This window comes from Rhopalosiphum padi, chromosome 4, assembly GCF_020882245.1.
Source record: "Rhopalosiphum padi isolate XX-2018 chromosome 4, ASM2088224v1, whole genome shotgun sequence".
Classification (NCBI taxonomy): domain Eukaryota; kingdom Metazoa; phylum Arthropoda; class Insecta; order Hemiptera; family Aphididae; genus Rhopalosiphum; species Rhopalosiphum padi.
The window spans coordinates 27,513,897-27,533,391 of record NC_083600.1 but is presented as its reverse complement, the minus strand read 5'-3'; the positions used below and the strand labels follow the sequence as shown (position 1 = coordinate 27,533,391).

Genomic DNA, 19,495 nt, shown 5'->3' with positions numbered 1-19,495 from the left:
TTTATAAATTCATATCAAGTAGTCAATTGTTTTACTAACTTGTCATACCTAACATAAGACATAATTATTTATGAGTTAAATATTGTACCAATATAGTTAATTATTAATACTTTTAAATAATTAAATATAAAATTTAGTACACAACAGATTTCCAGGGTTATACTTTTTATAATGTTAATCCACTAGGCAAATAAACTTACTAGGTACACAATAATATAACCAAATGTTCAATATCCTTCATTTATGTTTAAAATTGTGCAAAAACATTAAGACGGGCGAATATTGGTTGTTATTTAAAAAGTTGATTGTGAGTCCTTATATAAATATTATTATATCATTGTGTAATGTAGGTAATAATTATCATATTTATTGAGAAAATTTTTATTTTAATTGTTAAAAATCATCAGAGACCGTAATATTAACAGTCATTGTTGATAATGACGAAAGTGGGCACTCATCTGTTGTGGACTTGTGGCCTTATAGCGGCTATAGGTAATATTAATATTGTTTAACGCGTCGAAATAATCACACTGTATAATAATAAATTGTTGTATTTGTAATGTTTGTGCATTGTTAGGTTTGTTCGATATAATCAACTTGCGTGTCAACCAGTAGTGTCCTCCAATTGACACACTGTTGACGAGACCATATAAAAGAAAGTCGCAGCATAACAAAATTATTATAACAGTTTTATAGTCGTACCTAATATTATAATTTATAACGCCTAGAGTAGGTAGTGGTAATGGTTATTGTCGGTTATTGAAACCGGAAAATTAGTTAAGGTATTAAATAGTAAATAGTTTTACTTTTATGGTAGGCGGGACGTTATTGATAGCGATAGGTCACAAACTCACAACTCACAAACCTTACGAAATACTCAAATACATGTGCGATACTATATAATATTATAATGCGTGTTATTACATCAACATCAGTCTTATCTATCTCACCCATATTAAAATTTTATTAATTTACCTTTGTATATACTATTTAGACATGTAGTACTACAACAGACAACAGCAGTCTGTTGTTGGTATATAAATATAGATTCATAAAAAATATAAATTATATTATATCATATTGAATTACAAAATATTTATTTTACAGCTAAACAGATATAACACGTTGTGTTAAGTATAACATATGAAGGACTGTCGGCAGATCAGGGTTTTATCTGTCAATAATTCAATAATTGTTTTCTAACTGAAATACTTTTCTTTTTTTTTTTTGTAAATTATATTGCAATTATCACTGAAAGTCGGATGGCACTTAATATTATATATATATACATATATATAGTATGCAACATTGGCTACATTATTCAATTTTTACTATTTTTTGTTGTTGGTTAAATCACTTAAAACCAAGTATACTCCACAGACAAAAATAGTAGTTTAATAATAGACTAAGATACATTTTAGTAAATCTTAGTCCGTGAGTATAGTAGGTAAAAATCAACTATCTTATGAATATATTATATCATAATTCTGAATTCATAGGAATGACTAGTAAAGAAAATAATTTTATGAACGTGATGGCTGTTTTATATCGTCACTGTAAAATTTATTAAAATCTTTCGAAAAATAAAATTTCAAATTTGTGTTATAAATATTAAAATGTATATTACAAGCTGTAATTCTATAGTATCGAGTGACGATAGAATAACCGGTGAAACACACTGTATGTTTACTTGCCATAGACTTAGACAAAGTCCAAACTATTATGTTTTATGATTACAAATTTACAGCTAACAGGTGTTTGAACTTATAATATATTTGACAATACGTTATGATATCGATTTTATTATTATTTATAATTTATAAATTATACAATTTCTTACTACAATACTATAATGGTAATGGTATTGTGTAATGTGTTTATATATATATATATATATATTAATTGGTGAATAAGTGGTAACTATTAAGTATTATGTATTTTGTGTAACGTACTAACGTATATAACTATTAACTATATTATAAAGATAATTTATCATGGTAGGACTACGGAAGTACAGAAACTTCGGTATACTCATGACAAAATACATTTTGTCGTAGGTATACTCGGCATAATCGTAGTTATAAAGAGTAGGGTTGTTGGTCTGCACGACTATTCGTGGTTGTTTGTTATTATTCATTGATCGTTCGGTGGTTATCAGTTATCAACCATTATCATTCATTGATAACCGACCAGTGAAACTGTGAAAGGCAAACGTACCTGTTGTCTGTACGCAATTGTATATTCTGTTGATTTTTACCTTTACAATTCGGAAGGTATATTGATATATTTAGTATTATTATGCAATTATATCGAGCATTGCCGATTGATAAGTAGTACTTAACACTGTTGGATGTTGGTAGGGTAGTCAGTTTCATACGTTTCAGTACACACTACACCACGACGCTATGTGTGCGTCGTCTGCCCTTCAAAAGGATTAGCGTTTCAACCACCATTATGTACTTTACGTTCGGAACGGACATCGATCCGTTTCTTGTGAAAAATTTCAACGTGCGATCTACCATTGGCAAGTGTATTAACATCAATGAGTTTTCAGATCTTTATACGTTAGTTTTTCGTTTCAATAGGGCTGGTGACATTATGTGTTGGTTTGTTAGCGCTGGCGGTGGTCTTCGAGTCACTTAAGACTGTACATTTCATGACGAGGGTTCACCGACGGTTGTTATGTTGCAGTCAGCCAGATTGCAAGGAATTTATCAATAAAGATGCATTTGTAGTAACATTTAGAATGAAAGTTTTTGAGTAAGAATCTAAAAATTATTGTCTTATTGTTAAGAAAAAGATCACTATTAATATACAAGATAAACACTTGAGTATTTTATCTTCTGTTTCTAAACACAAGTAGAATATGTGAACAATATTAATTTTATGTTATAAGTTTTATATTTTTGTCAATTTGGCATAAACAATTTTCATAACCTTTTTTTATTTTTGTCTTGTAATATATTATTATTCATCTATTTTTATTTTGACAATAATTTTTGCTTAAAAATTAAACAGTAAAAAACCATTCAAAATATATTATAATTCTTATTTTTTATCTAGCTGTTTTAGAACATTGAGTGTTTACATGTTTCAAATGTTGGTTGGATATATTTTAATGTGTGCAATAATGACATTCAATGGATATATTTTTTTTGCCACTGTTGGAGGATATGGATTGGGATACTGGTTGTTTGGCTTAACAATGATGCATTTGTCAGCAAGGAATTTACTGAAATCTCAAGATGTTCCAATCAGATGTAAAAACTGTACTAGAATCAGTAAGTGTTTATAATATTATCAATTATTTAGTAAGTACATTACTAGTACATACTTAATACAATAATACAATTTTTTATTTATTTTTTTTTATAGAAAAAGATACTACAGAAGATAGTATCAGTACTGATATAAGTGATGATATAGTACCAAGCACAAGTTCTGTGGTTGAAGTGGAAATACATAATAGATCATAATTTTAATAAAATATTATCTTCTTAGATTTTAAGAAACATGTTTTAACTTTTAATTTGTTATTAAGGTATTTAAAATATTTTTGTAGTTACCATTGTATCACAAAATGTTTATTGCCAAACCAAAGATATTATTTATTAATTAAAATCTATTTTATACTGTTGATACCATTATACAATTGAAATTTTAAAAATCTTTATAGAGTATTTTAAATGTCTATACAAGAATAACATAATTGTTATAAAATAATATATTTAATTAGTGATAACAAATACAAAATAAAAATTGCTCATTGTAAATTTTCAATTGAAGTGACAAAATATAAATGTATTATTTTCATAACTTAATATTAATAATTTCCCAATGGTTTTACCATAGCCTTATTAAATTTTATAAAACAGTTTATTTTTATTAAGCTAATACAAGAAATATAAAATGATTACTGTTAGAAGCATGTATAATATATTTTGGAATAACAATGAAAATTTGTTATATTCTCATCAAAAAAACATATTTTTGGTTTAATAATTTCATTTCATAATTCTTAATTGTTAAGTAGGTACATGCTATATTTTTATTTCATACATTGTTATTTTTTCTGATTTTATGTATAGTTGTTAACTAAGTTTAAGGTTCTTAATTTTATACTTACTAACGGAATATTTATGTCAAAAATATATTTTTATTATAAATTTTAAATATATCTGTTAGTTAATATCCCTAACTGCTAACATTTTGTATCCTTTAAAGTAAAGATTTTTTTTTTTAATACCCAGATCTTATAAAAATGTACTATATATATTTTTATAAGAGATAGCTAGTCGTATATTTATATTATACAGCTTACAAATAGAAAAGGAATATTAAATAAATATATTTTATATGAATTTTAATAAAGATTAATTTATTTTTTTACCAAAACGAAACTAAACAAATTGTACAACAAGCAAAATAGGTAAGATTACTCTAGTTCTTTGTAATCTTTCCATTCTTCGGGGTTCACATCGTAATCGACCATTATTTTTTTAAGGCCCCACCAGACATTTAAAAATCCTATGTCTATAGCACGCTTATGTACTGACAATATTGAAGGCTTTAAATATTTACAGTTTGCTTTGTACGCCTGTATATCATCATTAAACTCATCAATCCAAATGACTGAAAACAAAAGTAAATTCAGTCTTTTCACAACGCCCACATTATAACATTTTTCTATATATTCTAAATGTTGGACAGCAGATGGGTTCCTCACAGAAGGTGAAATATACAGCATATTGTTGGAGCAATCAATGATTTCAGACCTGTAACTGCGTTCGTCGGGGTTGGTTGTTGCGCAATAATACGCACAACTAGTAGTTACTGTCACCAACAAGCTTTTTATCGGATTCGCTTTAGCATATGTTCCAATGCCCACTGTCGATTCATAATAATCTTTTGCCACGCTTTCCCAATACTGTTTCCAACGTTCAACAATCGTACCACGGAAACGTTCAGGAAACGAAAATCGGCTAGTGCTGCTGGAAGTTTGCTTTAGGCTGCTGCTACCCACAACAGTACTGTATAACTTGTTCGATCGACGAACGTAGATCATGACTGCGGATTTCCGAATGAACGCTTTCAAGAGTCAGGACATCATCATTTTATCCCGTTGGAAGATTTCGGTCTTAGAATTTTGAACAAAACGTTATTTTGCAGTTTGCGACACACAGTTAAGTTGTACACTGTCCAATACTTCAATAATACAAAATACAGAATATAGTAAAGTAGTAACTACTAACTAGTAAATAGTAAGTACTTCAGACTAGTTTATATGGATCTTCATTATCAGTTTATCAACCGACTATTTTTATCATTTATCACACTACGAGGTGAATAAGGTGAATATATGGTAAATACCATGTATATAGTATATTCCATGCATATTCGCTTATGTTGGTAATGACCACAGATCTGCCAACATCCCTTGTTATCAAGAGCCGCAAACGGTATCGCGATAACAACAAGCCAAGTGTCTGGAGGATCCCGGACTCAAATCCTGAATCCTGGAAGCTGTTGTTGGAAGTGTTGTACTTCATTTTATTTTCTTAGTTATTCCACAGAATATTTTTTGAAGTGTATTATTTTTTTAAATTTACGTTATCATTTTACAATGATTTTATTATAGTAAATTATTTTTGTTAAGTAAGTTATTTCGTTCGCACATTTTACGCTTGACCATCTCAAAATGGTCAACCCAATCGAAATACCATTGAAGGACTCAGACGAGGTATGTAATGTTGTTACTTTACCTTCGAGGCTAAAATTTTCACTATAGTATACAAACCTAAAATTTCTTTTAAAGTTTATGGATTTTGGGTTTATAGACTATAGTTCTGTGCTATACAATTTATAAATGTTGCCTTTTAATGTACCTTCTTATTATATAATGGATAATTAAATAAATATGTTTAGAATTTGAAAATAAATATTATTAATTCACATAGTGGTATGTTATTTTGAACGGTATTTTCATGTTAAAATATTGTTGGATAATTGTACAGTTGGATGTTATTTTGAACTTTTTGTAATTTTAAATAAAAAAATGATAATAATTGTAAGACATGATCATAGTTACGATAATATTAATTTTTAAAAATAAATTATTACCTGAGATTTTAAGAGTACTCACCATAAATCACTGTATTCTATTAGTATAGTATAATATTATATTGTTCAACAAACATTGCATGAATATTATGGATATGTTTATGAAAAGCAGTTGATATCATGAAAAATATAAAATAAAACTAATTAAAGTTATTGCAATATTAGTTTATTCTATCAACATTACTATTACTTTTATCATTAAAAAAAACCCTACATTTTTATTTGTTAGTATTAATAATGTTTTTAAAGATAAATGTATGTTTTCCAAAAATAATACAATTTATTAATGGTGTATTATCTATCTTGTTTTGTTTAAATTATTTAATTTTAATAAATAATTATAAAAAAAAAATGTTTATTTGCTGTTTACATCCTATATATTCTATATTACCTGCAATATTTCATATTAATATCTAACTGAAAATATTAATATTATTTTTTTAGGTTATTGAAATACAACTAGACAAACTGCCAGAGTATGACGAAGTACTTGGCATTTTAAAGTCGGAACATTCAAATTTGCATATATGGGTCAATTTAGCTGTATGTCTTTTTATTAAATAAACTGACTTGAATAGAAATATAGAATAATTTTTTTTATAATAAATTTTAGTTGGAGTATTACAAAAGAGGAAATTCAGCTGCTTTAGTTAGGTTGTTGGAGTCATCACGTAGTAATGCAAGTTTAGAATATAAAGATAGTGATAAGGATCAAATGAGAGCTCTAGATATGTTAGCAGCATATTACGTGCAAACTGCTAATCGAGAAAAAAGTAAAGATAAACGCCGTGAACTTTTTACCAAGGCCACACAACTTTATACAACAGCAGATAAAATTATTATGTATGATACGGTAAGAATATTGTTACAATTTGTATATTATATCTATATGTTTTCAAAATTTAATTGAATTTTTTTAAAACTTATAGAATCATTTATTGGGTCGCGCTTTCTTCTGCTTATTAGAAGGTGATAAAATTGAGCAAGCAGATGCTCAGTTCAATTTTGTACTGAATCAATCATCTAATAATATACCAGCTCAATTAGGCAAAGCATGTATTGCATTTAACAGGAAGGACTACAGAGGAGCTCTAGCCTATTATAAAAAAGCATTGCGCTCTAACCCTCAGTGTCCCGCTGATGTTCGTCTAGGCATGGCACATTGTTTTTTGAAATTAGGAAATATAGAAAAAGCTAGATTAGCATTTGAACGTGCTTTGCAGTTAGACTCCAAGTGTGTTGGTGCATTAGTAGGTCTAGCTATCATGAAGCTGAATGGTGAAAATCCTGGTGACATCAAATTAGGTGTAAATATGTTGTCAAAAGCATATACGATTGATACCACCAATCCAATGGTATTAAATCATTTATCAAATCATTTTTTCTTTAAGAAAGATTATACCAAATCTGAATTACTTGCTAGACATGCTCTACAAAATACAGAGAATGAAGCTATGAGAGCAGAAAGTTGTTATCAAATGGCTAGAGCATTTCATGTACAGGTAATACGGTTTTTTTTTATATATATATATTATTTTACATAATTTTAATATGATACAATTTTTAGAATAATTATGACCAAGCATTTCAATATTATTATCAAGCAACTCAGTTTGCACCGGTTACATTTGTACTCCCACATTATGGCCTTGGTCAAATGTATATTTATGGAGGCGATATGGAAAATGTAATATTTATTCATACATTTTTTTCATCATATAAATTTATTTAAATGTATTATTTTGGAATTTTTTTAGGCGGCTCAGTGTTTTGAAAAAGTACTTAAAGCTCATCCAGGAAATTATGAAGCAATGAAAATCCTTGGTTCATTGTACGCCGATTCAAAAAATCAACAGAAGCGTGACATTGCAAAAAGTCATTTAAAAAAAGTATGATGTTTAAAAATTAAAAATTAAATGTAAAAACTTTAATTTATATTTTATGATGTAGGTTACAGAACATTTCCCAGATGATGTAGAAGCTTGGGTAGAATTAGCTCAAATATTAGAGCAATCAGATTTACAAGCATCATTAGCTGCATATGGTAAAGCCATGGTTTTAATGCGCAACAGTGCAAATAGTTACATTCCACCTGAAATACTTAATAATGTAGCTGCATTAAATTATAGGTATAAATTATGTCAAAGTCTTATAAATTATTAAAATAAAGATTGATTTAATTATTTCTATTATAATTACAGGCTTAAAAATATGGACGAAGCTCGTTCTAAACTTGAAGAATCTTTGAGTTTGTCCAAGAAAATGGTTGAAGCTGACCCACAGCATTATAATTCTATTGCTGTTACAACCACTTACAATTTGGCAAGAATTTTTGAAGCGCAATGCCAGTTTCAAAAGGCCGAAACTTTTTACAAAGATATTCTCAAGGAGCATCCTAATTATATTGATTGTATTCAAACTATTTGATTTAATTTTATGTTATGATTGGTATAGTTATATAATTTTAAATTGCAGGTTATTTGCGTTTGGGATGTATGGCTAGAGATCGTAACCAAATTTATGAAGCTTCCGATTGGTTTAAAGAAGCATTGCGTATTGACAATGAACATCCTGATGCCTGGTCACTACTTGGAAACTTGCATTTAGCCAAAATGGAATGGGGTCCTGGGCAAAAAAAATTTGAACGTGTGCTGAAGGTGAGTCAAAGTAAAGCTTATATATAATTAAAATATAATAACTGTTATTGTTTTAAGAATCCATCAACATTAAATGATTCATACTCATTAATTGCTTTGGGAAATGTTTGGTTACAAACTCTACATCAACCAACTAGAAATAAGGATCAGGAAAAAAGACACCAAGATTTGGCATTACAGTTTTTTACAAAAGTATTGAAAAATGACCCAAGGAACATTTGGGCTGCTAATGGAATTGGTTAGTGATTTTATATATATAATTAGGTTAGTCACCAGAATCTTGTTGAGTTTTGTTTAAACTGTGGTGAAATGAGGCATAGATATATTATTTAATTTCATACACAATGAAGTTATTTTAAAAATAATTAGAATTTTATTTCATTTTGTATTTGTACTATAATAATACAGTTAAGTGCAGTTTTTATTCTAGAATTATTTTGCTGGGGAGTAATATTACATTTAATTTATATTTTAATACATTTATGTATATAAATGAATAATAAAAGAATAACAAACAAATAATAAATTTACTAATTTATTACAATTTATTCAAAATAATTATGTGTATTAGGTTGTGTTATGGCACATAAACATTGTATAAATGAGGCAAGAGATATATTTGCTCAAGTAAGAGAAGCTACTGCTGATTTTTGTGACGTCTGGTTGAATATTGCACATATATACATTGAACAAAAACAGTATATTAGTGCTATTCAAATGGTATGTTGGAATTTTTCAGATTAAAAGTGTTATTAAATATGACTATATGTTTATATAATATGTTATAGTATGAAAATTGTATGAAGAAATTTTTCAAACATGATAGTGTTGAAGTACTTCAATATCTTGGGCGCGCATACTTCAGAGCAGGAAAGTTAAAAGAAGCAAAAACAGTGTTTTTGAAAGTGGGTAAAAATAATTATTTGTTTTATAAACTAATGCAGTCATGTACAATTTTTATTTGATGCTAGGCTCGAAGGGTTGCTCCTCAAGATACAGTTATAATTTATAATATTGCTTTTGTCCTACAAAAACTAGCAGCTCAAATACTGAAAGATGAAAAATCAAACTTGAAAGATGTACTGAAAGCTGTACATGAACTTGGATTATCACATAAGTATAATTACTGGTTTGTTAAATATTATCATAAGTACTATAATATGTATTGTTTTTCAGATATTTCCAATATTTATCTGTTCATGGTGACCGTATGAGATATGATGTTAGTTTGGCTGATATTGAAGCTAAACAGTGTCAAGATTTACTGTCTCAAGCACAATACCATGTGGCACGAGCACGCAAGATGGATAACGATGAGCGTGAAATGCGTCGTAAGCAGGAAGAGGAACGAGAATTATTCCGTGTTAAACAGATTGAAGAGCAGACTAAAGCATTGCAAAAACAAGAAGAACAAAGAAAAGAAATGCTGTTAAAACGTCAAGAATATAGAGAAAAAACAAAGAATGCTCTAGTATTTGACCCCGTTTTAGAAAAACCTAAGAGTAAAGGAAAACGTCGTGAAAACTACGGTTCAGATTCTGGTGGAAGTATTGCATCTGAACCAGGTGGAAATAGAAGTCCTAGACCTTCAAAATCTAACAAATCAAGGAAAAGGTAATATTTTTTACGCATTGATTTTTATTGTATTAATCAATTATGCGTGATTATAATTATTATTCATTATTTATTATAATCATCAGTTTTTCTTCAATTCAACCATTAAGTTATGAATTTAAATACATACATCACAATTAAATAATACTCATATTAGAAAATTATATTATTGTTTTATTGCAGTGGTGGTACTGGTGGAGATAAAGAAAAGAAAAAAAGAGGTGGATCTAAACGGAGAAGAGATAGTGTTGGATCAGGAGGGTCTGGTGGAAGTGATAGAATTGCAACAAAGAAAGGGCGTTCAGTAAGTTTTTAATTTAAATGTGTACATAAACAAAACAGTCTAATAAAAAATTTTGTGTTTAGTCTACAAGTAATAAGAAAGGACCTGTGTTATCATCTAAACAGAAACTTAGAGTTGTATCCAAAGCAACTATATCTACTAGTGAGGATGATAGTAGTGACGGTGAAGTAAAAAAACGAATTTCTGGACAGTTAGTATAATACTTTACTATTATTATAAATTCAAGTTATAACTTATTTGTTAAACATAATATTTAAAAATATTTTTTCAGTAGTTCAAAGAATACTAGAAGATCACATTCAAGGTAAGTACTATTAATTCTTTGTATGATATCTTTTGTATATATCACACACTATGTTATTATGATTTTTGACATTACCACAGCAATTAATCATAATATAATTTACAGCTCAGAGTCTCGTTCACGTTCCGGTAGTCATAAATCTAGAAGCCCATCCAGATCTCGATCTGGTTCACGTAGATCTAGATCAAAATCTAAAAGTGTTTCACGCAGTCGTTCAAGATCTAGATCACGTTCAGGTAGTAGATCTCGTTCTGGTAGCCGTTCACATTCTGGCAGTCGATCTCGGTCAGGAAGTCGTTCCCCTTCACGTAGTCATTCAAGATCTAATAGCCGATCTAGGTCTCGCTCTGCATCTGGTTCCAAATCACGCTCACAATCTCGTAGTAAATCTAAGTCAGTATCAAGATCACCAGCGCGATCAAAATCTGGTAGTCGTTCTGCTTCTAATTCACCAGCCCATTCAAGAAGTAGGTCTGCATCTAATTCGCACTCCAAATCTGGCAGCAGATCTCCTTCTAGATCTAGGTAAATATAGATTTTTATAGTTTAATGTATTAATACAAACATTTTAAGATGAATCATGTTTTAACATTATATTTATATATTTTAATTATTATTTATTTTATTGAAAATATCATTTAAATCAGTGTACTTTTGTTTTTAGTTAAATTTTATAATGTATTCATAAATCAGTGAAACTATAATAAATTATAATTTTTGTTAACATTAATTTCAATATTTAACATTTATTTTTATTTTTTATTTTTTGGCCACTGAATTTAACTCTTATTAGTTGGTTTCACTATAGCAGTGTTTCTTAAACTTTTTGAAATCACGGAACACTAAATAATAATATTTTTTAAGCGGAACCCCTATCAAAATTATCTTCAAAAAAGGAGTATACTACTAAACATGACAATAAACGGCAACAATGATAATATATCTAATATACTAAATACAGCAAAATGTAATAAAATTATTTATTTAGAAGGTATCATAACGTTCAAAAGTAATATAATATTTTACTTTTATTATAATTATAATATTGACCTTTCTTATATTGTATTAGTACAAAATAATATTGACTATATAGTATATACTATTATTTAACGTACATTTCATACTGTAATTAACTAAACGTAAAATAAAAATATATTAATATTTTATAAATAAATAGTATTTATTTATTTAATATTTTGAATATTTTGAAAAAAAAAACTTAAGTTTCGTGGAACCCTGGGGTTCCGCGGATCACAGTTAAAGAAACACTGCACTATAGTAGTATGTATAATTTATTAAAATTTAAAATTTTCTTTTTTCTGAATGTTAAAATACAACAAGTTTAAATAGATTACTAATTATTCACTATTTAAATTCTGGATTGGTTAACTTTACAATAGTATGTTGATGTAATATAAAATTATACATAGTTGGTAATTGCTAATTTTGATATAATATATTTTTTTTTTACAGGAGCAGATCAGGTTCTAGATCCGGCTCAGCTTCACCAGCTACATAATTAAACTTTATAAATGAAAAATTTAATATTATAACTAATTTTTAAAACCTAAAAAGTGTTATATTATTTTCAATTTTTGTTGACATTTATAATTCTATTCAAAACAAACTACAATTAAAATGTAATTTAATCCCAAAATAATTCATATTTTTAAACCGGGAGTTTTAAAATTATTGCATAGCCAAAAAAAATAATATCTATGTATATATTTTCAATTGTGTAAACATCTTAAATAAAAATATAAATAACAGTATGAAAATTAAATTAGAAATCAAGTTTATGTAATTTTTAAATTAGGTTTTTATTATTTTATTTATTCATCATAAAAAAAAACACAATATTTAATTTTTAATAATATTATTGAGTAATAGTTTTTTTTTTTTTTTTGCTGTATTAGTTTTACTTTTATTTGTGTGACATAACTACTCAAGTTCTCTGTACATTAATAAGTAAGGATATTTTTAATTTTAAAATAGTGTTATTTTAATTATTCTTTTTACCACTAATAACAATTTTCTGTTACATTCAATATAGTATTAACTCCTTATTGTTGTCTTTTTGACAATTATTAAGTGGATAATAACAGACTGAATAGGGAAATAATTGCTGTTAATGTAATAAATAATTATACTTCATATTTTTATTGATTTATTTAATGCATTTGTTTTGGTATTATTTATGCTCTAGTCAATTATCTTCAATGCTTTGTAGCTCAGCTTTCTCCACCAATTTATTGTATTTATATTCATATCATTCTAATATCTTAACTCAGTGATTATCAATTGGTGTGCCACAGAACACTAGTGTACTGGGACAGTGAACTGGCCTTAGATGTTCTGTAAAATTATTGGAAATATAAATAATTTATACATATCATAGTATATATATTGTGTCCCAAGATTTTCATAAAATGCTCAAGCGTGCTGTGAACAAAAAAAGGTTGAAAACCATGGCCTCGAACACAATTCACATCATCTAATGACTAGCGGTATATTGTGCTTTTCTCCATATTCTGTAAAATAATGGATTTCATGTTAAAAAATCACTCAAATTTATTTCTCCTAAAATAATACCTTTTTCCATACTACATGTTTGGTTTTTACCGTTTTTGATGAGGTTTAAGTTTAGGTACTCTCCTTGTTTGGACAATCTACCAACCTGACTTTTTTGTAAAAATGAGTTTTTGAATGCTGTCTTTATAAATATGAAAGGAACTTTTGAACAGTTCATATACCATTGACCATTGTGTCTGCAATTTAATTTTAGTTCTACTTTCTCAAAGCTATCCCGTGTTCACATCTCCATCCAAATCTACCAATTACAGACATATCACATACATGATATATATATATATATAGAGGCCTCCCTTGAAGTAGTATCTTTGTAGTTACTAGTTAGTGTTACTCAAAGCCAGACGCTTCAGTACTTAGGCGTGTTCCAGAAAACAGGGTGCAAACAGAATTGAAAAATATTTAAAGGGTTATGAGTGATATAGTGCACTCTGTTTTCTGGGACACAGTGACACACAGTATATAAATATATAATATAGCTCAAAAGTTCAAAGGAGTGAAGTTAACTGCAAGATTTTGGAGTAAATTGAAAATAAAATTAATATATGACCAATGATATATAAAAAAATCATAGTTGTAATTGTATTAATTGTTAGAATTTCAACGAAATATAAATAAAATGTTAACTATAATATAATGTATAACAATTAGTAATTACATATTATAATAGCTGGTAATATAAAAACAAATTTTTAACAACACGCTATTTTTTAACGAGCAATAATAATTAATATAAATGTTATATATATATATATATATTGATAGGTAAGTATTAATGTATTACAAAAATTCAATTTCAATATAATACGATTTTCACTATTTAGGTATATAATATAACCGTATCAATAGTTACTGTGCATTGTATAATATAACAATAAAATAAAAAAATAAAAATCACGCTGCAACGTGATTACACTCATAATGCCAACGGCCTCCATCGCATAGATCTCATAAATATCGAACTGTACGAATCGGTAAAAATGTCGATTACAGTATCTAAAAATTATAATAAAACTAGATTCTAATATTCAATATGTTTATGGTAAGTATTACTATTGTATGTATTACGAATCGATACGTTATACACTCACATATCTTATATAAGTTATAGGTAATACGGTATAAATGGGAAATTATAGGTACCTATATATAGCCATATTGGCGCAACTATCAAATAGGTGGCTTATGTTAAGGTTCGTCAGATATTTGTATGAGGGTGTTTAGTGTGTAGGTACTGTATAATAGGTTATAGTGAAAGTTCCACTAATATTTCATGAACAAAAATAATATACGTATAATATACACCCAAAAATAGAAAAAAAAGTTTTGGTTAGATGCAATTATTTTTTTTTTTATTTGAGGATGCGCGAATCAAAAAAGTTTGGGAACCGCTAGCCTAGGAACTAAGGTATAGTTTATGCGCGAGCAAAGATGTACACTATTCGACAATGTTTACATTTCCCGGGCTAATTAAAGTACTAATTCAAGTACTACCCAATTATTTCGATATGTGATGTCGATAAAACATAGCTTTAGCCAAATATGTAATAATTAAATTTTAATTTTTGTATAATTTAAAAAAAAATTAAATATTGCTTCTCCATTAGACGTGACACCCTTCATCCCTTTAAATAAATTACAAATAGTATAGAGTATACTCTATAGATTTACACAATTAAACATTTTATGTAGCATCCCTTGACATTTTGTAGAATAATATTGTAAAATTAATGAAAATATGTCAGGTTAATACCTTTTAATCGTATTATAATTGGCGACTCCTTAAGTGCTATATTATGGATATTGGATATACAATAATATACTTTATGCCTAGCCGCCTAGGCAATAGAATTTATAAATATTTTAGTAACAAAATAGTAATTAGTAATTATACCTACCTACACGAAACACATATAGAAAAATAATATTCAAGCTTGTGGAACATAATGGGTACTAATGTACTATACAAAAACAAAAAAACGTGTTGTAATATTTAATGAATAACTTATTTACTACATATAGCTGAAAACTGAGAGGTAAAACGACGTCTTTACCACCACTACAAAATGTCAGGGGATAACTGCTTTCATCACACCGGATTAAGCCTATGATATTATGTATTGTCCGTATCATATATATAGTGCAATAGTGCAGATACATATGTGTGCCGGATGGATCGTGGGTGTATGGAGATGATGGAAATAAATTAACAAGTGTATACAATACATATAAAATAACGCATTGTCTGATGCAATTTATTCATATTATTGTCGTTGCATTACGAACACCTTGGAACATAACAATAGCATACTATGAACAGTTCGAAATCTTTGAAACCTGTATACATTGTATAGGTACCTACCCCTATCAACATTCTACATAATAAATAATAATATTATAGCCAATACTCTTTAGGTAATATAATAGTAATATTCTCTTGGTAGGTATACAGTAGAATCCGCTTAATTGGGACACATTGGGCGGTGACCTATTTGTCCCGATTAACCGAATAACTAATAAACCGATACATTCGTCCGGGACTATGACAATCTGTCTCTATTAAGCGGTTGTCCCCTTTATGTGGTGTTCCAAATAAGCGGATTCTATTATACTGTATATACTTTTATGTATAATGTGTACCAATGCTCGTAGTTCATCAACATTTATAGTGGAGGGGGAATTATAAGGGATTATTACTCTCAGATTATCTCACGTTTGACGAGTGTAAGGCTTATATTATTTTTTATATACAGTAGAATCCGCTTAATTGCATGGGACACATTGGGCGGTGACCTATTTGTCACCATTAACCAAATAACTAATAAGCCGATAAATTCGTTCGGGACTATGCCAATCTGTCCCTATTAAGCGGTTGTCACCTTTATGCGGTGTCCCAAATAAGCGGATTCTACTAAACTTTGTTTTTGTACCTAATATTTGTAAATTTATAATATTGGAGCAATACAATTTCAAGTATTCAATTCAATTAATACAAATTAACTTAAATTAGAAACTTTTTGATTTTTACTGTTACACAAATATATGTTTGATTATTATGAGCTAGTAATACTACAGTCTATATAGTTACCCATCAGTCCCATCGTTATTTTTAGATATAATGTCAAATATCATTGTTTTATTATCTATTATTCTACGATAGGTAAATATAGGTAATAATTTTTATAAAAAAATGAAGATATTTGAAAAAAATAGGGGAGTGTTGTTATACCTAAGGATTAGTTGGTTCCTTAAATGTGAGCTTAATTGAAAAATATTTAGACATCCACCACATCTAAACTTTTGCTAAATTATCTATGCCTACATTAGGTACATGTGTTATTTTACTCGACAAGTTTATAAAACTAGCTGAAGAATTAAAAATAAATTTTTAAATAAGTATACACAATTCGAGTAAGAAATTATTCACATTACAGCAAATATCCTTAATATAAAATGCATTTTTATTAGGATACCTAACTGATATTTAGATTTTTTTTAATAGTCTCTATATTAGCCACTATACGTTAGTACCTACACAAGATCTTTGACGCGCAAATCTAACCCAATCGAATAAGTACATAATATTATTAAATTAATACACTTGAGTGTAGGTATATTAATATTATTATATGTATAAATGTAATAACAACAATAGTAATAATAATAAAACAACGAATAACATAATTAATAATGTAATAATAATAATAAGTAAATAAAGGCAAATATTATAAACAATAATAAATACAATACTAAATAATATGCAAAATTTATATTAATAGGTAACCTAATAACTTGTCAATGTATACGCTAGGGCAATACGTAGTGTCTCAACGCCGCGTTCGAGCCCATCAATAACTATAGGTATAACTAATTAGGTATCAATATTCCCTTTTAAACTTTATAATTTATTTTTATTTAAAATCTACGATTACTGCAGCATAATGTAAATTTATGCCATATTGCGGGAGAGCTACAAACGACTGTATAAAGTTCGTAGTGTTTATACTCTATAAAGTCGGAATAAAACATTTTGTCTTCGAGTTTCCTAGCAATTGCAGGAGACGGGTCTGCGCATGTAAAATTTGCTGCAATTTAATTCGTGTAAATATTTTAAAGGTTCAACATACGAGTAATAATATCATATTATAATATTATTTTACGAGGGGCCTTGGTGGTATACTAAACATTCGAAGCATTCCAAATCACGTGCACTGCGGGCCGTAAATATAGGCATACTGCAGGTACGCGGAAGGAAATGCAACGCGCAGAGACACGCCCATGAGTAGATAGAACGGAGTTTACTGACTGCGGCTATCAGTGGCGGCGAATTCTCGACCGATGTCGATGGTCTGCACCGTGGCACTGTCCCCGGGCAACAGGCTCAGCTTCTCGGGCTCCGTGTCCGGCATGATGATGCACATGAACGTCTTGCCGGACGCCCTGTCCCGCGGGTACACCGTGACCGGCGTGAACGTGACGTCCGGGCCGCCGTCCACGTACTCGCACAGCTTCTGGTGCACGTCCGGGAACTGGTGACGGAGCTCGACACCCCTCTGCCGGAGGTGCCGCTGCACGTTGACGAAGCACACGCGGCGGGCGGTGCGCACGTCCCGTCGGTCGCGTCCCGGCAACGAGGTCAGTATCAGCGTGTCCGGGGCACCGGCCGTACCGTCGTCCGCTGCTGGTCCGGATGCTTCGGCGGAGGCCGACGGCGGTGGATGAGTAACAGCGGCGCGCAGACTCTTGTCCAGGTGCATCTTGGCGCACTTGTACACCACGTGCCGCTCCCACTGCACAGGCCCCGGGCCGGGCACCTCGCTCAACACGCACACAGACACGTGCAGCACGTACCGCGTGTCCGGGTTGTACGTCTTGCAGAGCTGCCCGAGCGCGTCCAGGTCCGGGTCGATGTCCGTCCACTTGGCGTACACCGGTTCGCACTGCATGTCGTCGCCACCGCCCCGCACGAACTTGTCAGCCAGCTCGACGCCCGAGAAATAGCACTTGACGGCCCCGCGGCCGTGCGTCAGATAACCGCGCCGCGCGATCGTCGACAGCCGCTCGGCGCACCGGTCGTTCGCCCTGATCGCGTCCACGATGGACGGGCACAGCGCGGCCGTGCGCCGGTTCAAGCACGTTTTCCGGTGGTTCTGCCAGTGCGCGCGCCGGCAGCGCCTCGAGCAGTACATGTGATTGCAGTTGTGGCACATCTTGAACGTGCGCCGGGCCTCGGTAACGGTGGCCGTCAGCTGACACTCCGAGTACCGGCAACGGATCGCTCCCGCAGAGACACCCGGCAGATGGGGACCCGCCGCTTGGTGTTGTTTTTTTGGAGGCGCCGATGCTGATTGTGCCACAGCCGCCGACGCGTTACCTGAAACTGTACGCACCGTACGCACACGGTTCAACATAGATTAGACTATAATGCAACGAGGAGCAAGACTCTATATCTAGATATGGTATATTATATGATGGTGATTTTTTTTTGTTTTTTTTTTTTTGTCAGAGATGGGTTTTAAAATTATTCTTCAAATACCTCGGAGTTTAAGAAATTTGCGATGAATTGAACTTTGACTATATTATCAACGTAATCAAGTTCGAAATGTTTGAGTTCAATGACAGATTTAATCTAATCTTTTTTGTTTTTTCGCAAGTGTCAATACGGTTTTATTGCTATTGTGCTTTGAAATTTGCTAGGGTTAATTTTTAAAAATTTGATCAAGTTTCAAAGTTTGAGTTCAAACAGTTAAAAAAAAAATAAAATTAAGTTTAAGTTTGGGTTTAAAACTTTTTTAAAAAACAAGTTCGATCAATTCCAATTTTTTTTTTCAAAAATTTCTAAAACGATACTATATAGCACACAAACACGACTAAAGATACTATACTAATGCATATAATGATATAATA

The 19,495-nt window shown here is 30.2% G+C and overlaps 4 protein-coding genes across 8 annotated transcripts in view; 2 read left to right on the top strand and 2 right to left on the bottom strand.

Moving 5' to 3' along the window:
* The first annotated feature begins 2,147 nt into the window (after nucleotides 1-2,147).
* Nucleotides 2,148-4,173, top strand: LOC132930088 (protein SLC31A2-like). Of its 2 annotated transcripts, XM_060995757.1 has the most exons (5): nucleotides 2,148-2,273; nucleotides 2,361-2,524; nucleotides 2,586-2,760; nucleotides 3,064-3,281; nucleotides 3,376-4,173. In XM_060995757.1, exons 2-5 carry the CDS (start codon nucleotides 2,455-2,457, stop codon nucleotides 3,474-3,476), a joined length of 564 nt encoding a protein of 187 aa, XP_060851740.1. In that variant the 5' UTR covers nucleotides 2,148-2,273; nucleotides 2,361-2,454; the 3' UTR covers nucleotides 3,477-4,173. The 2 variants fall into 2 exon arrangements, with proteins under 2 accessions (XP_060851740.1, XP_060851739.1); XM_060995756.1 differs by having other exon boundaries at nucleotides 2,178-2,524.
* Nucleotides 4,174-4,361: 188 nt separating this feature from the next.
* Nucleotides 4,362-5,286, bottom strand: LOC132930087 (mitochondrial import inner membrane translocase subunit Tim29). Its single transcript, XM_060995754.1, has one exon. It carries the CDS (start codon nucleotides 5,063-5,065, stop codon nucleotides 4,436-4,438), a length of 630 nt encoding a protein of 209 aa, XP_060851737.1. The 5' UTR covers nucleotides 5,066-5,286; the 3' UTR covers nucleotides 4,362-4,435.
* A 180-nt stretch (nucleotides 5,287-5,466) lies between these two features.
* Nucleotides 5,467-13,169, top strand: LOC132929352 (RNA polymerase-associated protein CTR9 homolog). 2 transcript variants are annotated; one of them, XM_060994663.1, is made up of 19 exons: nucleotides 5,467-5,740; nucleotides 6,565-6,663; nucleotides 6,734-6,973; nucleotides 7,050-7,622; nucleotides 7,688-7,807; nucleotides 7,878-8,009; nucleotides 8,071-8,249; nucleotides 8,322-8,530; nucleotides 8,596-8,777; nucleotides 8,835-9,015; nucleotides 9,349-9,497; nucleotides 9,566-9,682; nucleotides 9,749-9,894; nucleotides 9,954-10,391; nucleotides 10,575-10,695; nucleotides 10,758-10,885; nucleotides 10,970-10,999; nucleotides 11,105-11,524; nucleotides 12,473-13,169. In XM_060994663.1, the coding sequence occupies exons 1-19, from the start codon at nucleotides 5,699-5,701 to the stop codon at nucleotides 12,516-12,518; spliced, it is 3,552 nt and encodes a 1,183-aa protein (XP_060850646.1). In that variant the 5' UTR covers nucleotides 5,467-5,698; the 3' UTR covers nucleotides 12,519-13,169. The 2 variants fall into 2 exon arrangements, with proteins under 2 accessions (XP_060850646.1, XP_060850645.1); XM_060994662.1 differs by having other exon boundaries at nucleotides 5,468-5,740; nucleotides 10,967-10,999.
* Nucleotides 12,977-19,495, bottom strand: part of LOC132929351 (uncharacterized) — a 40,569-nt gene continuing 34,050 nt past the window's right edge. For 2 of the 3 annotated variants that reach the window (XM_060994659.1, XM_060994658.1), the window contains exon 9: nucleotides 12,977-18,968. In XM_060994659.1, the coding sequence (XP_060850642.1) occupies nucleotides 17,887-18,968 (1,082 nt within the window). In that variant the 3' untranslated portion in view covers nucleotides 12,977-17,886. The remainder of the gene's footprint in view (nucleotides 18,969-19,495) is intronic. The other variant, XM_060994660.1, reaches the window with a different exon arrangement.